We start from the raw sequence: 13,600 nt of genomic DNA on the forward strand, positions 1-13,600 counted from the left end.
TCATTGTTAGCCATTGTTAGCTATTATTATTCATTGTTAGCCATTGTTAGCTATTATTATTATTCATTGTTAGCCAGCGTTAGCCATTGTTAGCTATTATTATTCATTGTTAGCCAGTGTTAGCCAGTGTTAGCTATTGTTATTTACCGTGAAACAAACATAATAAAAGTGACATTAGCAGTAAAAGATGGCTACCACTTCTATTCAATTCAATTCAATGTTATTTGTATAGCGCCAAATCATAACATACATTATCTCAAGGCTCTGTACATAGACAACATCAGTGGTTTATCCTGAATCTCGACTCACTTTAAGGGACATGACGTCGTCCTCTGCTCTGCAGGATGGAGACTGAGCTTCTGGTTGACTGGCAGGTGGAGAAGGCAGGGCTTAAGCAGGAGGTGTGTCGTCTACAGGAGGAGCTGGAAGAGAGTCGAGCGGAGAGGGAGGAGCTAGAGTCCAGGGTGAAAACAGGAAGAGAGAGAGAGGCCAGACACTCTCTGCTCGTCCACCGACTGCAGAACAGGGTGTGTGTGTGTGTGTGGTGTGTGGTGGGGGGTCAAGGTCAGCACATTTTATCTCTTCTTGGCAGTTTCTCAATACCCAAGTATGTGCGCTTATGCCTCTCATCTGGTCTCATCTGGTCTCACCTGGTCTCACCTGGTCTCACCTGGTCTCATCTGGCCTCACCTGGTCTCACCTGGTCTTGTCCCTCAGGTGGTGGAGTACAGAGAACGATGTCGGCGCTTGGAGCTTCAGCTTCAGGATGAAAACACACAACTGATCAACACTGAGGTCACTGATACTACACACACTACACACTGTTACAACACACACTACACACTGATACTACACACACAAAACACACTACACACACACTACACACTACACACTGATACTACACAACTACACTGATAACACACACTACACTGATACACACTGATACAACACACACTACACACTGTTACTACACTGATACTACACACACACTACACACTGATACTACACACACTACACACTGATACTACACACACACACACTGTACACACTGTACTACAGCACACACTACACACTGATACTACACACACACTACACACTGATACTACACACACTACACACTGTACAACACACACTAGCACACTGATACACTGTTACAACACACACTACACACACCTACACTACACACTGATATACTACACACACACTGATACTACACACACTACACACTGTTACACAACACACACATTACACACTGTTACACACACACACACTACACACTGCTACACACACTACACACTGATACTACACACACTACACACTGATACTACACACACACTACACACTGATACAACACACACACTACACACTGTTACAACACACACACTACACACTGATACTACACACACTACACACTGATACTACACACTGATACTACACACTACACACTGATACTACACACACACACTACACACACACACAACTACACACTGATTCTACACACACTACACTGATACACACACACACACACTACACACTGATACTACACACACTACACACTGATACTACACACACTACACACTGACACACACACACTACACACTGATACTACACACACTACACACTGACACTACACACACACACTGATACTACACACACACTACACACACACTTGTTACACACACTACACTACACACACACACACTACACACTGATACTACACACACTACACACTGATACTACACACACACTGATGCTACACACTACACACACTACACTACACACACTGATGCTACACACACTACACTGATACTACACACACACACTGATACACACACACTACACACTGTTACACTACACACTACACACTACACACACTACTACTACACACTACTACACACTGATACTACACACACACACACACACTACACACACTACACACTGGTACACACACACACTACACACTGATCTACACTGATACTACTGATACTACACATACTACACACACACTGATACTACACACACTACTACACACACCACACACACTGATACTACACACACTACACACACACTACACACTGATGACACACTACACACACACACTACACACACACATGCTACACACACACACACCGATACTCACACACACTACACACTGATACTACACACACACTGACTACACACTACACACACTACACACTGATGCTACACACACTACACACTGATACTACACACACTACACACACACACACACACTGATACTACACACTACACACACTACACACTGATACTACACACACTACATACACACTGATACTACACACACTACACACTGATACTACACACACACACTACACACTACACACACTGATACACACACTACACACCTACACACACACATACTACACAATACACTACACACACACACACTAAGCTACACACTACACACTACTACACTGACTACTACACATACTACACACTACACACTACACTGATACTACACACACACTACACACTGATACTCACTTACTGCACAACTACACTACACACTGATACTACACACACTACACACTGATACTACACACAACTACACAACTACACACACCACACTACAATACACACACTACACACTGATGCTACACACACTACAATACACACACTACACACTGATGCTACACACACTACACACTGATGCTACACAAACATGCTACACACACTACACACTGATACTACACAAACATGCTACACACACTACACACTGATACTACACACACTACACACTGTTACTACACACACACACTGCACTACTCTGCAGTGTTAATGTTGTGTGTGTTGTGTGTGTTGTGCAGCAGAGGATCAGAGGTGAATGCAGTGACTCCCTGGAGAGCGCCCTCATCAGGCTGGAGGAGGAACAGCAGAGGTCTGTGTGTGTGTCTGTACTTGGTTAATGTCCGGGGTCAGAGGTCAGCACGTGTGTGTCCTCACATGTACAGAGAGACAGGTGTGTGTGTGTGTGTCCAGGTCTGTTGGTTTAGTTGAGACAAACACGTTCTTGCGGGAGCAGCTCATCCAATCAGATCAGAGCAACCAGGTCCTGGGGGAGGAGCTCCACAAGCTGAAGTGTGTGGAGGGGGTGGAGCCCAGAGAGTCTGATTGGCTGAGAGAGAAGCAGGTTTGTAGATTTCACTCTGAACCATTTCATTTCTGTTCATTTAACTTATGAGTTATTAAATGTCTTATTATTATTAAATGTCTCTCAGCATCAAACTCCAGCTTCTGTCTGCAGATCTGAGGATTCTGTAAAGAGACAACATTACCCTCACAAGACTGACAGGTAACGCTCACTCACTCACTCACTCACTCACTCACTCACTCACACTTATTCACTAACGCAGTCACACTCAGGATCACACATTCACTCATTCACAATCATTCACTCACTCACTTAGGATTTGTCTTGTGTCTCCCCCTCTCTTAGATTCAGAGCTCCTCCTCTTCTCTCCTCCACTTTGCTCCTCCCTCCTCCAAACTCCCCCTCCTCAGCGCATCCTCTCGCCTCCTCCTCCTCCACCACCCTTGGTACTTTCTGTGTGGACGACCTGGAGTCCAGGAGGGAGGAGCAGGAGGTGTTTCATCTGAAGGAGCAGTAAGTGACCAGCAGCGCCTCCAACTGTTAGTTTCTCCTCTCTGTTCTGTGTCACCTCTCTCTCTCTCTCTCCCTCTCTCTCTGTCAGAATGGTGGAGCTCTCTCTCTCCCTGCAGGAGGAGCGTGGTCGGGGGGAGGAGAGAGAGAGAGAGGTAGAGAGACACAGAGAAGCAGAGAGAAAGCTGCGCTCTGTCATCACAACTGTGATCAGACTGGTGAGTTCATCAATCATCAATCATCGATCATCTATAATCAATTATCAATTATTACATTACATTACATGTCATTTAGCAGACGCTTTTATCCAAAGCGACTTACAAAAGTGCATTTAAACATTTGGGTACAGATAAGAGCTAGAAGTAAGTAAGAGCTTCAAGTAGAACAAACTATGAAGTGCTAGTCATAAGTGCGATGTACAAGTTTTTTTTTTTGTTTTTTTTTGTCGTCTTAGTCGAGGTAGAGTCGGAAGAAATGTGTTTTTAGTCGGCGGCGGAAGATGTGGAGGCTTTCAGCTGTCCGGATGTCAATGGGGAGATCGTTTCACCATTTGGGAGCGAGGACAGTGAACAGTCTCGAGTTCTGCGAGTGCCTCTGCGATCCTCTCAGTGAGGGGGCAGCGAGCCGGTTTGCCGATGCAGAGCGGAGTGGGCGGTGGGGTGTAGGTTTTGATCATGTCCTGGATGTAGGCTGGACCGGATCCATTTGTAGCATGGAACGCAAGCACTAGAGTCTTGAAGCGGCTACAGGAAGCCAGTGAAGGGAGCGGAGGAGCGGTGTAGTGTGGGAGAACTTTGGTACGTTGAAGACCAGTCGAGCTGCTGCATTCTGGATGAGTTGCAGAGGTCGTATGGCACACGCAGGGAGACCAGCCAGGAGGGAGGTGCAGTAGTCCAAGCGTGAGGTGACAAGAGCCTGGACCAGAACCTGGACCAGAGCCTGGACCAGAACCTGTGCCGCCTTCTGGGTTAGAAGAGGCCGTATCCTTCTGATGTTGTGCAAGATGGAGCTGTTGCAGCAATGTTGGCAGTGAGGGAGAGATGGTCATCAAGTGTCACACCCAGGTTCCTTCAGTAAGAGAAGGAGTTACCACAGAGTTGTGGAGGGTGACGGTCAGATCTGTGGTGGGAGAAAGAGAAACTCAGTCTTGTCCAGATTGAGTTTCAGGTGATGGTCAGACGTGGGTCAGACAAGCGGTGATCCGTTGTGCTACATGTGTGTCGGAGCTGGGAAAAGAGAGAATGACTTGAGTGTCATCGGCGTAGCTGTGATAGGAAAAACCATGAGAGAGAATAACACAACCAAGAGAGTTGGTGTATAGAGAGAAGAGGAGAGGGCCCAGGACAGAACCCTGAGGGACCCCAGTAGCTAGAGGACAGGGTTCCGACACGGATCCTCTCCAGGTTACTCTGTATGTTCGGTTTTGAAGATAGGACGAGAGTAGGGTAAGTGCAGAGCCTGAGACACCCAGTTCTTGAAGGGAGGAAGTAAGGATCTGGTGGTTAACTGTGTCAAACGCTGCAGAAAGGTCCAAGAGGATGAGCACAGAGGAGAGAGAGGCAGCCCTGGCAGTGTGGAGTTGCTCAGTGACAGCAAGAAGTGCAGTTTCGGTCGAGTGACCTGCTTTAAAACCAGACTGAAGAGGATCAAGAAGGTTGTTCCAGTGAAGGTAGGAGGAGAGTTGATTAAAGATAGCGCGCTCCAGAGTTTTGGAGAGAAAAGGAAGAAGAGAGACAGGTCTGTAGTTATTTACTTCAGACGGGTCAAGGGTGGGTTTTTTAAGGAGGAGGGTCACTCTGGCCTCTTTAAGAGAGTCCGGAAAGCAGCCAGATGATAGAGATGTGTTAATGAGGTGGGTGAGGAAAGGAAGAAGATCAGAAGCAATTGACTGAAGAAGGTGAGAGGGGATAGGGTCAAGGGGGCAGGAGGTGGGGCGGGCAGAGGTTATTAGGGAAAGAACTTGATCCTGAGATAGAGGGGAGAAAGAGGATAGAGAAGGAGCTGAATGTGTGGTTGGTAGAGTGGTGAGATCAGGAGGTGGGGTTGAGAAAGAAGAGCGAATGTCATCTACCTTTTTTGTGAAGTAGTTGACAAAGTGAATTGGTAGAAGGGAGGAAGGAGGAGGGGGGGGTGGGGGATCAAGGAGGTTAGAGAAGATAGAGAAAAGTTTTTTGGGGTTAGAGAAAGAGGATTGAATTTTAGTCTGATAGAAAGATCGTTTGGCTGCAGAGATAGAGGCAGTGAAGGTGGAGAGAAGAGAGTGATAGGAAAGCAGGTCATCAGGGTGTTTTGATTTCCTCCATTTTCTTTCTGCTGCCCGTATCGTGGCTCTCTCAGCACGCACTGAGTCCGACAACCACGGGGCTGGGGAGGCCTTACGAACCCGCCGGGAAGTAAGAGGACAGAGAGAGTCAAGAGAGGAGGACAGAGTAGAGAGGAAGGTGTCTGTGGCAGAGTTGGGATGCATGAGGGAGAAGGAGTCAGCTGAAGGAAGTGCTGATAGAACAGTTGAGGAGAGAGAGGAGGGAGAGAGAGAGCGAATGTTACGACGGACAAGTGCAATATCTGATGAGATGAGATCATCAGATTGGGAGAGTGGGAGAGAGTAGGAAATGAAGAAATGATCAGAGACATGAAGTGGGGTTACCTTGAGGTCGAAGGTGGAGCAGTTTCTGGTGAAGATGAGGTCAAGGTGGTTGCCAGCTCTGTGAGTTGGTGGAGAAGGAGCAAGTGAGAGAGAAAGAGATGAAAGAAGAAGAAGTAGATCAGATGACTTCTCTGACTGGATGTTGAAGTCACCAAGAAGAACAAGTGGTGGACCATTTTCAGGGATGTTTGAGAGGAGGACATCAAGTTCCTCCAAGAAGTGTCCCAATGGGCCTGGTGGACGGTAGATGACAACAATGATGAGTTTTACTGGGTGAGTTACAGTTACAGCATGAAATTCAAATGACTGTGAAGAGAAGTGAGGCAGTGGGTAAAGAGTGAAAGTCCAGTTGGGGTTGATAAGCAGACCTGTCCCGCCACCTCTTCCAGTGGATCTGGGTGTGTGGGAGAAGGAGTGGGCAGAGGAGAGAGCCGCAGGGGTGGCTGTGTTGGAGGGTGTTATCCAAGTCTCAGTGAGAGCAAGGAAGTCCAGACATTGCTCAGTAGCAAAGCCAGAGATGAACTCAGTCTTGCGGGTAGCTGACTGGCAGTTCCACAGGCCCCCTGCAACAAGGTGTTGGATGTGTGTGGAGCGGGTGGGATATATAAGTGAGGAAAGGTTACGGTGATGCTGTGAGTGATTGTGAGGTTTGTAGTATCTATGAGAAGAGACATGAACAGGAATGGAAAAAAGGCACATATGTGACAGGTAGAAAAACACTTGCAGACGGGTACTTAGCTTTGTTAGCCTCCTTGTTAGACTCCGGTTTAGACTCCTTTGTCTTTGTCTTCCTGAGTCTTTAGACTCCGGTTTAGACTCCTTTGTCTTTGTCTTCCTGAGTCTTTAGACTCCGGTTTAGACTCCTTTGTCTTTGTCTTCCTGAGTCTTTAGACTCCGGTTTAGACTCCTTTGTCTTCGTCTGAGGAGTCTGCCGCTGAAGCTGCCGCTTCAAAGTGGGTGCTGCTTTTTAAAAGACACCTGATTAGGTGCTGATTGATTGCAGCTGTGTTGGCCACTCCCCTGTAGCCAGTGAAACTTCTCACCTGGTGATGGTGATGGCTCAATAGAAACTAGGTCAAAACAGCAACAATAACAACTTTGTCTTTGACCTAGCAGACAAAATATCTCACACAACTATCACCTTAACTAAACAGACAAGTCAAAAGTCACTAAAGTCAAGCAACACAGTTAGATAAAATAGCAAATAATGAAATAGCAACCAAATAAGAAAGACCTACAGAAGTGATACTTAGCTTAATTCCAGTAGTCCTATGAGATACCCAGATAGTCCAAATGCACACTGATTATCAATCATCAATCATCTATAATCAATCATCAATCATCTATAATCGATCATCACTTATCAATCAAACATCAATCATCTATAATCGATAATCGATTATCGATAATCAATCATCAATGATCAATTATCAATAACCGATCATCAATCATCAATAATCGATCATTAATCATCAATCATCTATAATCAATCATCACTTATCAATCAAACATCAATCATCGATAATCGATCATCGATCATCAATGATCGATCATCGATCATCAATCATCTATAATCAATTATCTATTATCATTTATCAATTATCAATCATCAATCATCAATCATCGATCATCAATCATCTATGATCAATCATCGATCATTGATGATCGATCATCGATAATAATCAATACTGATCTGATATTCACTCTGTGTGTGTGTGTGTGTAGCTGGAGTGTGAACTATCTCATAGTCAACCAAAGCTGCACGCTCTGAGGTCAGAGGTCAACTTTCTACAGAGTAAGGTCAAGACACTCAGGTGAGTTAAGATCCGCCCTATTCTTGGAGGTGGGGGTCACCTAGATTTATGGTCTTTAATCCTGGATTAAAGTCTTTAATCCTGGATTAAGGTCTTTAATCCTGGATGAAGGTCCTTATTCCTGGATTAAGTCATTCTGCAAGATAGCTTGCAACATGCTCCCCCAGCTAGGTTGTTCAATGTCGCCAGCTAGCGTTGTGTTAGCAGAGAGTGTTCATGTTTTTAAACCCTCGTCTTTCTCTTCCTCTCGTATGTGTTCATGATATTTATATTATATATGTTATATAAAATTCTATATTTCCATTATATATATATTATATAAGATTCTGTATTTCCATTATATATATATATATATATATTTATTTAAGATTCTATATTTACATTATATATGTTATATAAGATAATATATTTACATTATATATATCATATAAGATTCTATATTTACATTATATATATTATATAAGATACTATATTTACAATATATGTTATATAAGATTCTATATTTACATTATATATATCATATAAGATTCTATATTTACATTATATATGTTATATAAGATACTATATTTACATTATATATATATCTTATATAAGATTTTTCCCACTTCCAATTGCAACTATAGGGGTTCTTTCTTGCTTTTTTAAAATTTGGCCAGGAGTCTATTGTCAGCTAACTGGAAGTCTGGATTAACGTCTTTAATCCTGAATTTATGGTCTTTGATCCTGGATGTATGGTCTTTAGTCTTGGATTTATTGTCTTTGGTCCTGGATTTATGGTCTTTAATCCTGAATTTATGGTCTTTAATCCTGGATTTATGGTCTTTGGTCCTGGATTTATGGTCTTTAATGAATTTATGGTCTTTGGTCCTGAATTTATGGTCTTTAATCCTAGATTTATGGTCTTTAATCCTGATTTATGGTCTTTGGTCCTGGATTTATGGTCTTTAATCCTGAATTTATGGTCTTTAATCCTGAATGTATGGTCTTTAGTCCTGGATTTATTGTCTTTGGTCCTGATTTATGGTCTTTAATCCTGAATTTATGATCTTTAATCCTGGATTTATGGTCTTTAATCCCGAATTTATTTATGGTCCTTGATCCTGAATTCATGGTCTTTGATCCTGAATTTATGGTTTTTAATCCTGGATTTATGGTCTTTGATCCTGAATTCATGGTCTTTGATCCTGAATTCATGGTCTTTGATCCTGAATTTATGCTTTTTAATCCTGGATTTATGGTTTTTAATCCTGAATTTATGGTCTTTATTCCTGGATTTATGGTCTTTAATCCTGACTTTCAGAGAACTTGAGCTGGAGACATCATCACAGCAGCGACAAAGATACAGAGACAAGAGAGTGAGTGACCTGTGATAATGTGTCCATAAATATTATCATATGAATGAATGAATGATGTCATCACCACTTCCTCAGTGTGAAGCTGCTGCTTGTGAGGAGCTGGAGGAGGTGAGGAGGAGGACGGAGGAGCAGGAGGAGGAAGAGCAGAGGGAGGAGCAAAAAATAGAGCAAAGGGGGGAGCTGGAGGAGGTGAGGAGGAGAGAGAGGCAGCAGAGGAGGAGCAAGAGGCTGCTGAAGGAGGTGAGGAGGAGGAAGAAGCATCACAGGGAGAGCAGGAGGCAGAAGGAGGAGCAGCAGAGGCAAGAGCAAAAAGTGCAGCAAAGAGAAGAGGAGCAGCAGAGGGAGGAACAAGAGGAGGAGCAAAAGGAGAAACAGGAGGAGCAGCAGAAGGAGGAGGTGAGTGTGTGTGTGTGTTTTCAGTCATTTGAAGTTTTTCACTAACTGTTGTTTATTGTAGATCGACCGTCACCATGACGACAAGATGAGGAGAGCTGAGCTCAGGGAGGAGGAGGTGAAGATGGGGGAGGAGACACAGAAGGACGGAGAGATGGAGGCACTCTGTGAGAGAACTGAGAGATTAGAAAGATCGAAAGAGGAGAGGGAGGAGGAATTGGAGAGATGGAGAGCTAGAGTGGAGGAGGTGGAGAAGGAGAAGGAGGAGCAGAGGAGACAGAAAGAGAGACTGCAGGATGAAAAGGAGGAGGTTGTTGGACAAATGGAGGAGATGAAGAAGGAGAGGGTGCAGGAGGTGGAGCTCCTGATGGTGAGGCTGAGTGTGGCACAGGAACAGTGTGAGGAGATGAAGGAGGAGGTGCAGAAGAAGGAGTGCAGCCTGGAGCATCAGATGAGCGCTGTGAGGGAGAGGGAGCAGGAGGTGGAGGAGCTGAAGGAGCATCTAAAGCTGGTGGAGGAGCAGGAAGTTGAAGGAGTATGGGAGGTCCAGGAGGTGACGGCGAAACTGAAGCAGACGGAGGAGAGGGAGGAGCAGCTGGAGGAGCTGCTGAGAGAAACCTGTGCTCTCCTGGAGAAAGAGAGGAGTGAGGGAGGAGACAAAGACGAGAACATCTCCCTACTGACCAGGGAGCTGCAGGAGGCGCAGGCCGAGAGTGAGGAGGTGAGGAGGAGAGTTCAGCAGAATGAGGAGGACAACAACAGGCTGAAGGAGGAGGTGAAGGAGTGGCAGGAAAATGTGGAGCTCGGCACAAGAGAAGGGACCAAGCTCAGTCGCCTCCTGAAGGAGCGGGAGGAGGAGGTGCAACAGCTGAAAGACTTGTTAGAGAGAGAGGAGGAGAAGAGGCAGGAGGCGGAGGAGCTGAGGAGAATGGAGGAGGACAGAAGGAAGATGCTCGACGTCAAAGTGATGGAGGTGAAGGAGCAAAATGGAAGGCTGGAGGAGAAAGTGAGGGAGGTGCAGGAGGAGCTGGAGGAAGAGAGGGAGGTGCTGAAGTGGAAGGAGGAGGAGAAGAGGAGGCTGGAGGAAAAACTGAAAGCTTTTGAAGAGGAGAGAAAAGGAGAGGAGGAGGAGCTTAGAAGGATGAGGGAGGAGAAGAGTAGGCTGGAGAGTGAGCTGAGACAGAAGGTCAAAGAAATGGTGGCACAGAAGGAGGTGCTGAGGAGCAAAGAGGAGGAGGAGAGGAAACTAGAAGATGAACTGAGGAAGGCCAAGGAGGAGCGAGAAGAGTTAGTGATTAGCCAAAGGGAGCAGCACCTCCTGGGGGAGGAGAGAGGGAGGGCCAGGGAGAGAGAGCAGGAAGAGGAGAAGGTGGGCCTCCTGGTGGAGCAGAGGAGGAGAGAGCAGCAGCTGAAATTGCTGAGGGAGGAGCTACAAAGAGAGAGAGATGAGGTACAGGAGGAGCAGAGGAGGAGAGAGCAGGAGCTGACATCTCTGAGGGAGGAGCTACAGAGAGAGAGATGAGAGGAGGTACAGGAGGAGCAGAGGGAGGAGAGAGCAGGAGGTGACGCCCCTGAGGGAGGAGCCACAGAGAGAGAGATGAGGTACAGGAGGAGCAGGAGGGAGGAGAGACAGCAGGAGGAGCAGAGGAGGAGAGAGCAGGAGGTGACGTCTCTGGGAGGGAGGAGCTACAGAGAGAGAGGGATGAGGTACAGGAGGAGCAAAAGTGGAGAGAGCAGGAGGTCACATCTCTGAGGGAGGAGCTACAGAGAGAGAGGGATGAGGTACAGGAGGAGCAGAGGAGAGATGAGGTAACAAAGGAAACAACAGCTAAGATCCAGGAGAAGCTGAAGAGGACTGAGGAGGAGGTGACCAATCTTAAGCAGGAGGTACAGATGAAGCAAACAAGGAGGGATGAGGTTCAGCTGGAGTTGAAAATGGAGGTGTCTGCTCTCAGAGAGGAGGTACAGAAGGAACAAAGGGAGAAGAAGGAGGTGCAGGAACAGCTGGAGATAATCAAGGAGGAGGTCACAGTAATTACAGAGGAGGTGTACAAGGAACAAAGGGAGAAGGAGCAGATGCAGGAGGAGCTAGTGAAGATAAAGGAGGAGGATCTGAGAGGAGAGGAGCAGAGTGAGGAGGAGCAGCGGAGTGTTCTGCAGAGTCAGGTATGAACAAATGTCCCCTATAGGTGAAACTGAGTCATTACACAAGTTAGAGTCATGTGACCTCGTGTTTGCAGCATTAGATTAAAATCTCCAGATTAGAATCTCCAGATTAGATTAGAATCTCCAGATTAGATTAGAATCTCCAGATTAGATTAGAATCTCCAGAAAATTCTTCAAAAATCTTAAAATGTGTTAAATTTACAACAAAGGAATGTTTCTCTTCTGTATGCTAAGCTAAGATAAGATAAGCTATCTGTTTACAGACTTGATACTAACCTAGCTAGCTGCTATAATAAGTTAGCTTCTTCCCTCTTTTTCTAGTTAACATTGAGCTAAATTTCTTTATGGATTAGGCTCAGAAATGTTAGCTAGCTTGTTCACTCTCTGTTAGCTGTTAGCAGTCTTAATGCTAACCTCTTTAGCTGGTTCCATTTGTTAAGCGAGATATTTATGGTTTGAATGCTAAAAATTAGCTAACATGTAAGCAGAAGTTGTTATGCTAACTCCATTAGCATCTGTTGTGTTGTTCAGGAGAGCCACGCAGAGGAGGAGTGTCTGAGGAGTGTTCTGAAGGAGGAGGTGGAGGTCAGAAGGGAGAACCAGAGGATTCCGAGAGAGGAGGTGCTGCGACAGAGAGGAGAAGTGGACGAGGAGAAAACAGAGGAGGCAAGAATGGAGGCTGAGGAGCGGTGGAGGAGCAGAGTGAAGAGGATGGAGGAGGAGCAGGAGGTGAAGTTGAGAGCTCTGCTGGGAGAAAACCAGATGCTGAAGGAGATGAGGAGTGAAGGAGAGAAGGAGGTGAGGAGGGATGTGATGGAGAGCAGGGAGGAGATCAGAGTCACGGCGCCCATGTTAGAGGAGCAGAAAACACAGGTGTTCTGTGTGCAGGAGGAGAACGAGGAGCTGAGGAGGCAGGTGAGACAGGAGTGTGTGTGTGTGTGTTCTTGTCAGTGTATCTTTGTAAGGAGCAAAGAAACATAAAAACCACAGGAAGTGAAGTCCTCATAACTTTAAAGTCTTTTTAGGGATTAAGACCTAGTTTTAGAGTTAGAATTGGGATTATGATAGGTTTAGGTTCAGGATTAAGATTAGGATCTGTGTGTGTGTGTGTGTGTGTGTGTTCAGGTGTACACTCTCACTCAGAGGACAGAGGAACTGGAAGGCGACAGGAATCGTGTTCGATTGGCTCTGGAGAGAACTGAGGCCATTATAGTCGGCTACGAGGGGAGAACCAACCAATGGGAGCGGAGCACAGGGGCGGAGTCTAATCCAGACCTGGTGAGTGTGTATCTGGTTGGTTAAAAAGTCACTTCAGGTGTTTGTCTTCACTTGTTGAGCTGGAGCTGTGTGTGTGTGTGTGTGTGTGTCAGCAGCATGTGTCAGACAGACTGACGTCTCTTCATCATCACGTTGCTGAACTGGAGCTGGAGAAAACACAACAGAGCAAGAAAATCTCACATCTGGAAAATCAGAGAGAGAAACTGAAGAGAGAGAGGAAGACACTGAGAGACACACTGAGAGAGGTACACACACATACTGAGAGAGGTACACACACACACACTGAAAGAGGTACACACACATACAC

General features: G+C 45.7%; 2 protein-coding genes and 1 long non-coding RNA gene across 3 annotated transcripts; all 3 read left to right on the plus strand.

Moving 5' to 3' along the window:
- Positions 1 to 344: 344 nt before the first annotated feature.
- Positions 345 to 3,151, plus strand: LOC122762509 (rootletin-like; the record flags this gene model as incomplete). The annotated part of the gene is made up of 4 exons (XM_044017707.1): positions 345 to 527; positions 718 to 795; positions 2,847 to 2,917; positions 3,019 to 3,151. Coding segments are annotated over exons 1-4 (465 nt in total), but the record flags the coding sequence as incomplete, so codon positions are not given.
- Position 3,152: 1 nt separating this feature from the next.
- On the plus strand, positions 3,153 to 3,503 carry LOC122762510. Its single transcript, XR_006358721.1, has 3 exons — positions 3,153 to 3,169; positions 3,258 to 3,331; positions 3,476 to 3,503. It is a non-coding gene; the product is annotated as an uncharacterized LOC122762510 (long non-coding RNA).
- A 6,202-nt stretch (positions 3,504 to 9,705) lies between these two features.
- On the plus strand, positions 9,706 to 13,293 carry LOC122762511 (trichohyalin-like; the record flags this gene model as incomplete). Its single annotated transcript, XM_044017708.1, has 5 exons — positions 9,706 to 9,856; positions 10,083 to 11,299; positions 11,611 to 12,015; positions 12,547 to 12,930; positions 13,141 to 13,293. Coding segments are annotated over 5 exons (2,310 nt in total), but the record flags the coding sequence as incomplete, so codon positions are not given.
- Positions 13,294 to 13,600: the final 307 nt, after the last annotated feature.

This window comes from Solea senegalensis, unplaced genomic scaffold (assembly GCF_019176455.1).
Source record: "Solea senegalensis isolate Sse05_10M unplaced genomic scaffold, IFAPA_SoseM_1 scf7180000015767, whole genome shotgun sequence".
Lineage (NCBI taxonomy): Eukaryota > Metazoa > Chordata > Actinopteri > Pleuronectiformes > Soleidae > Solea > Solea senegalensis.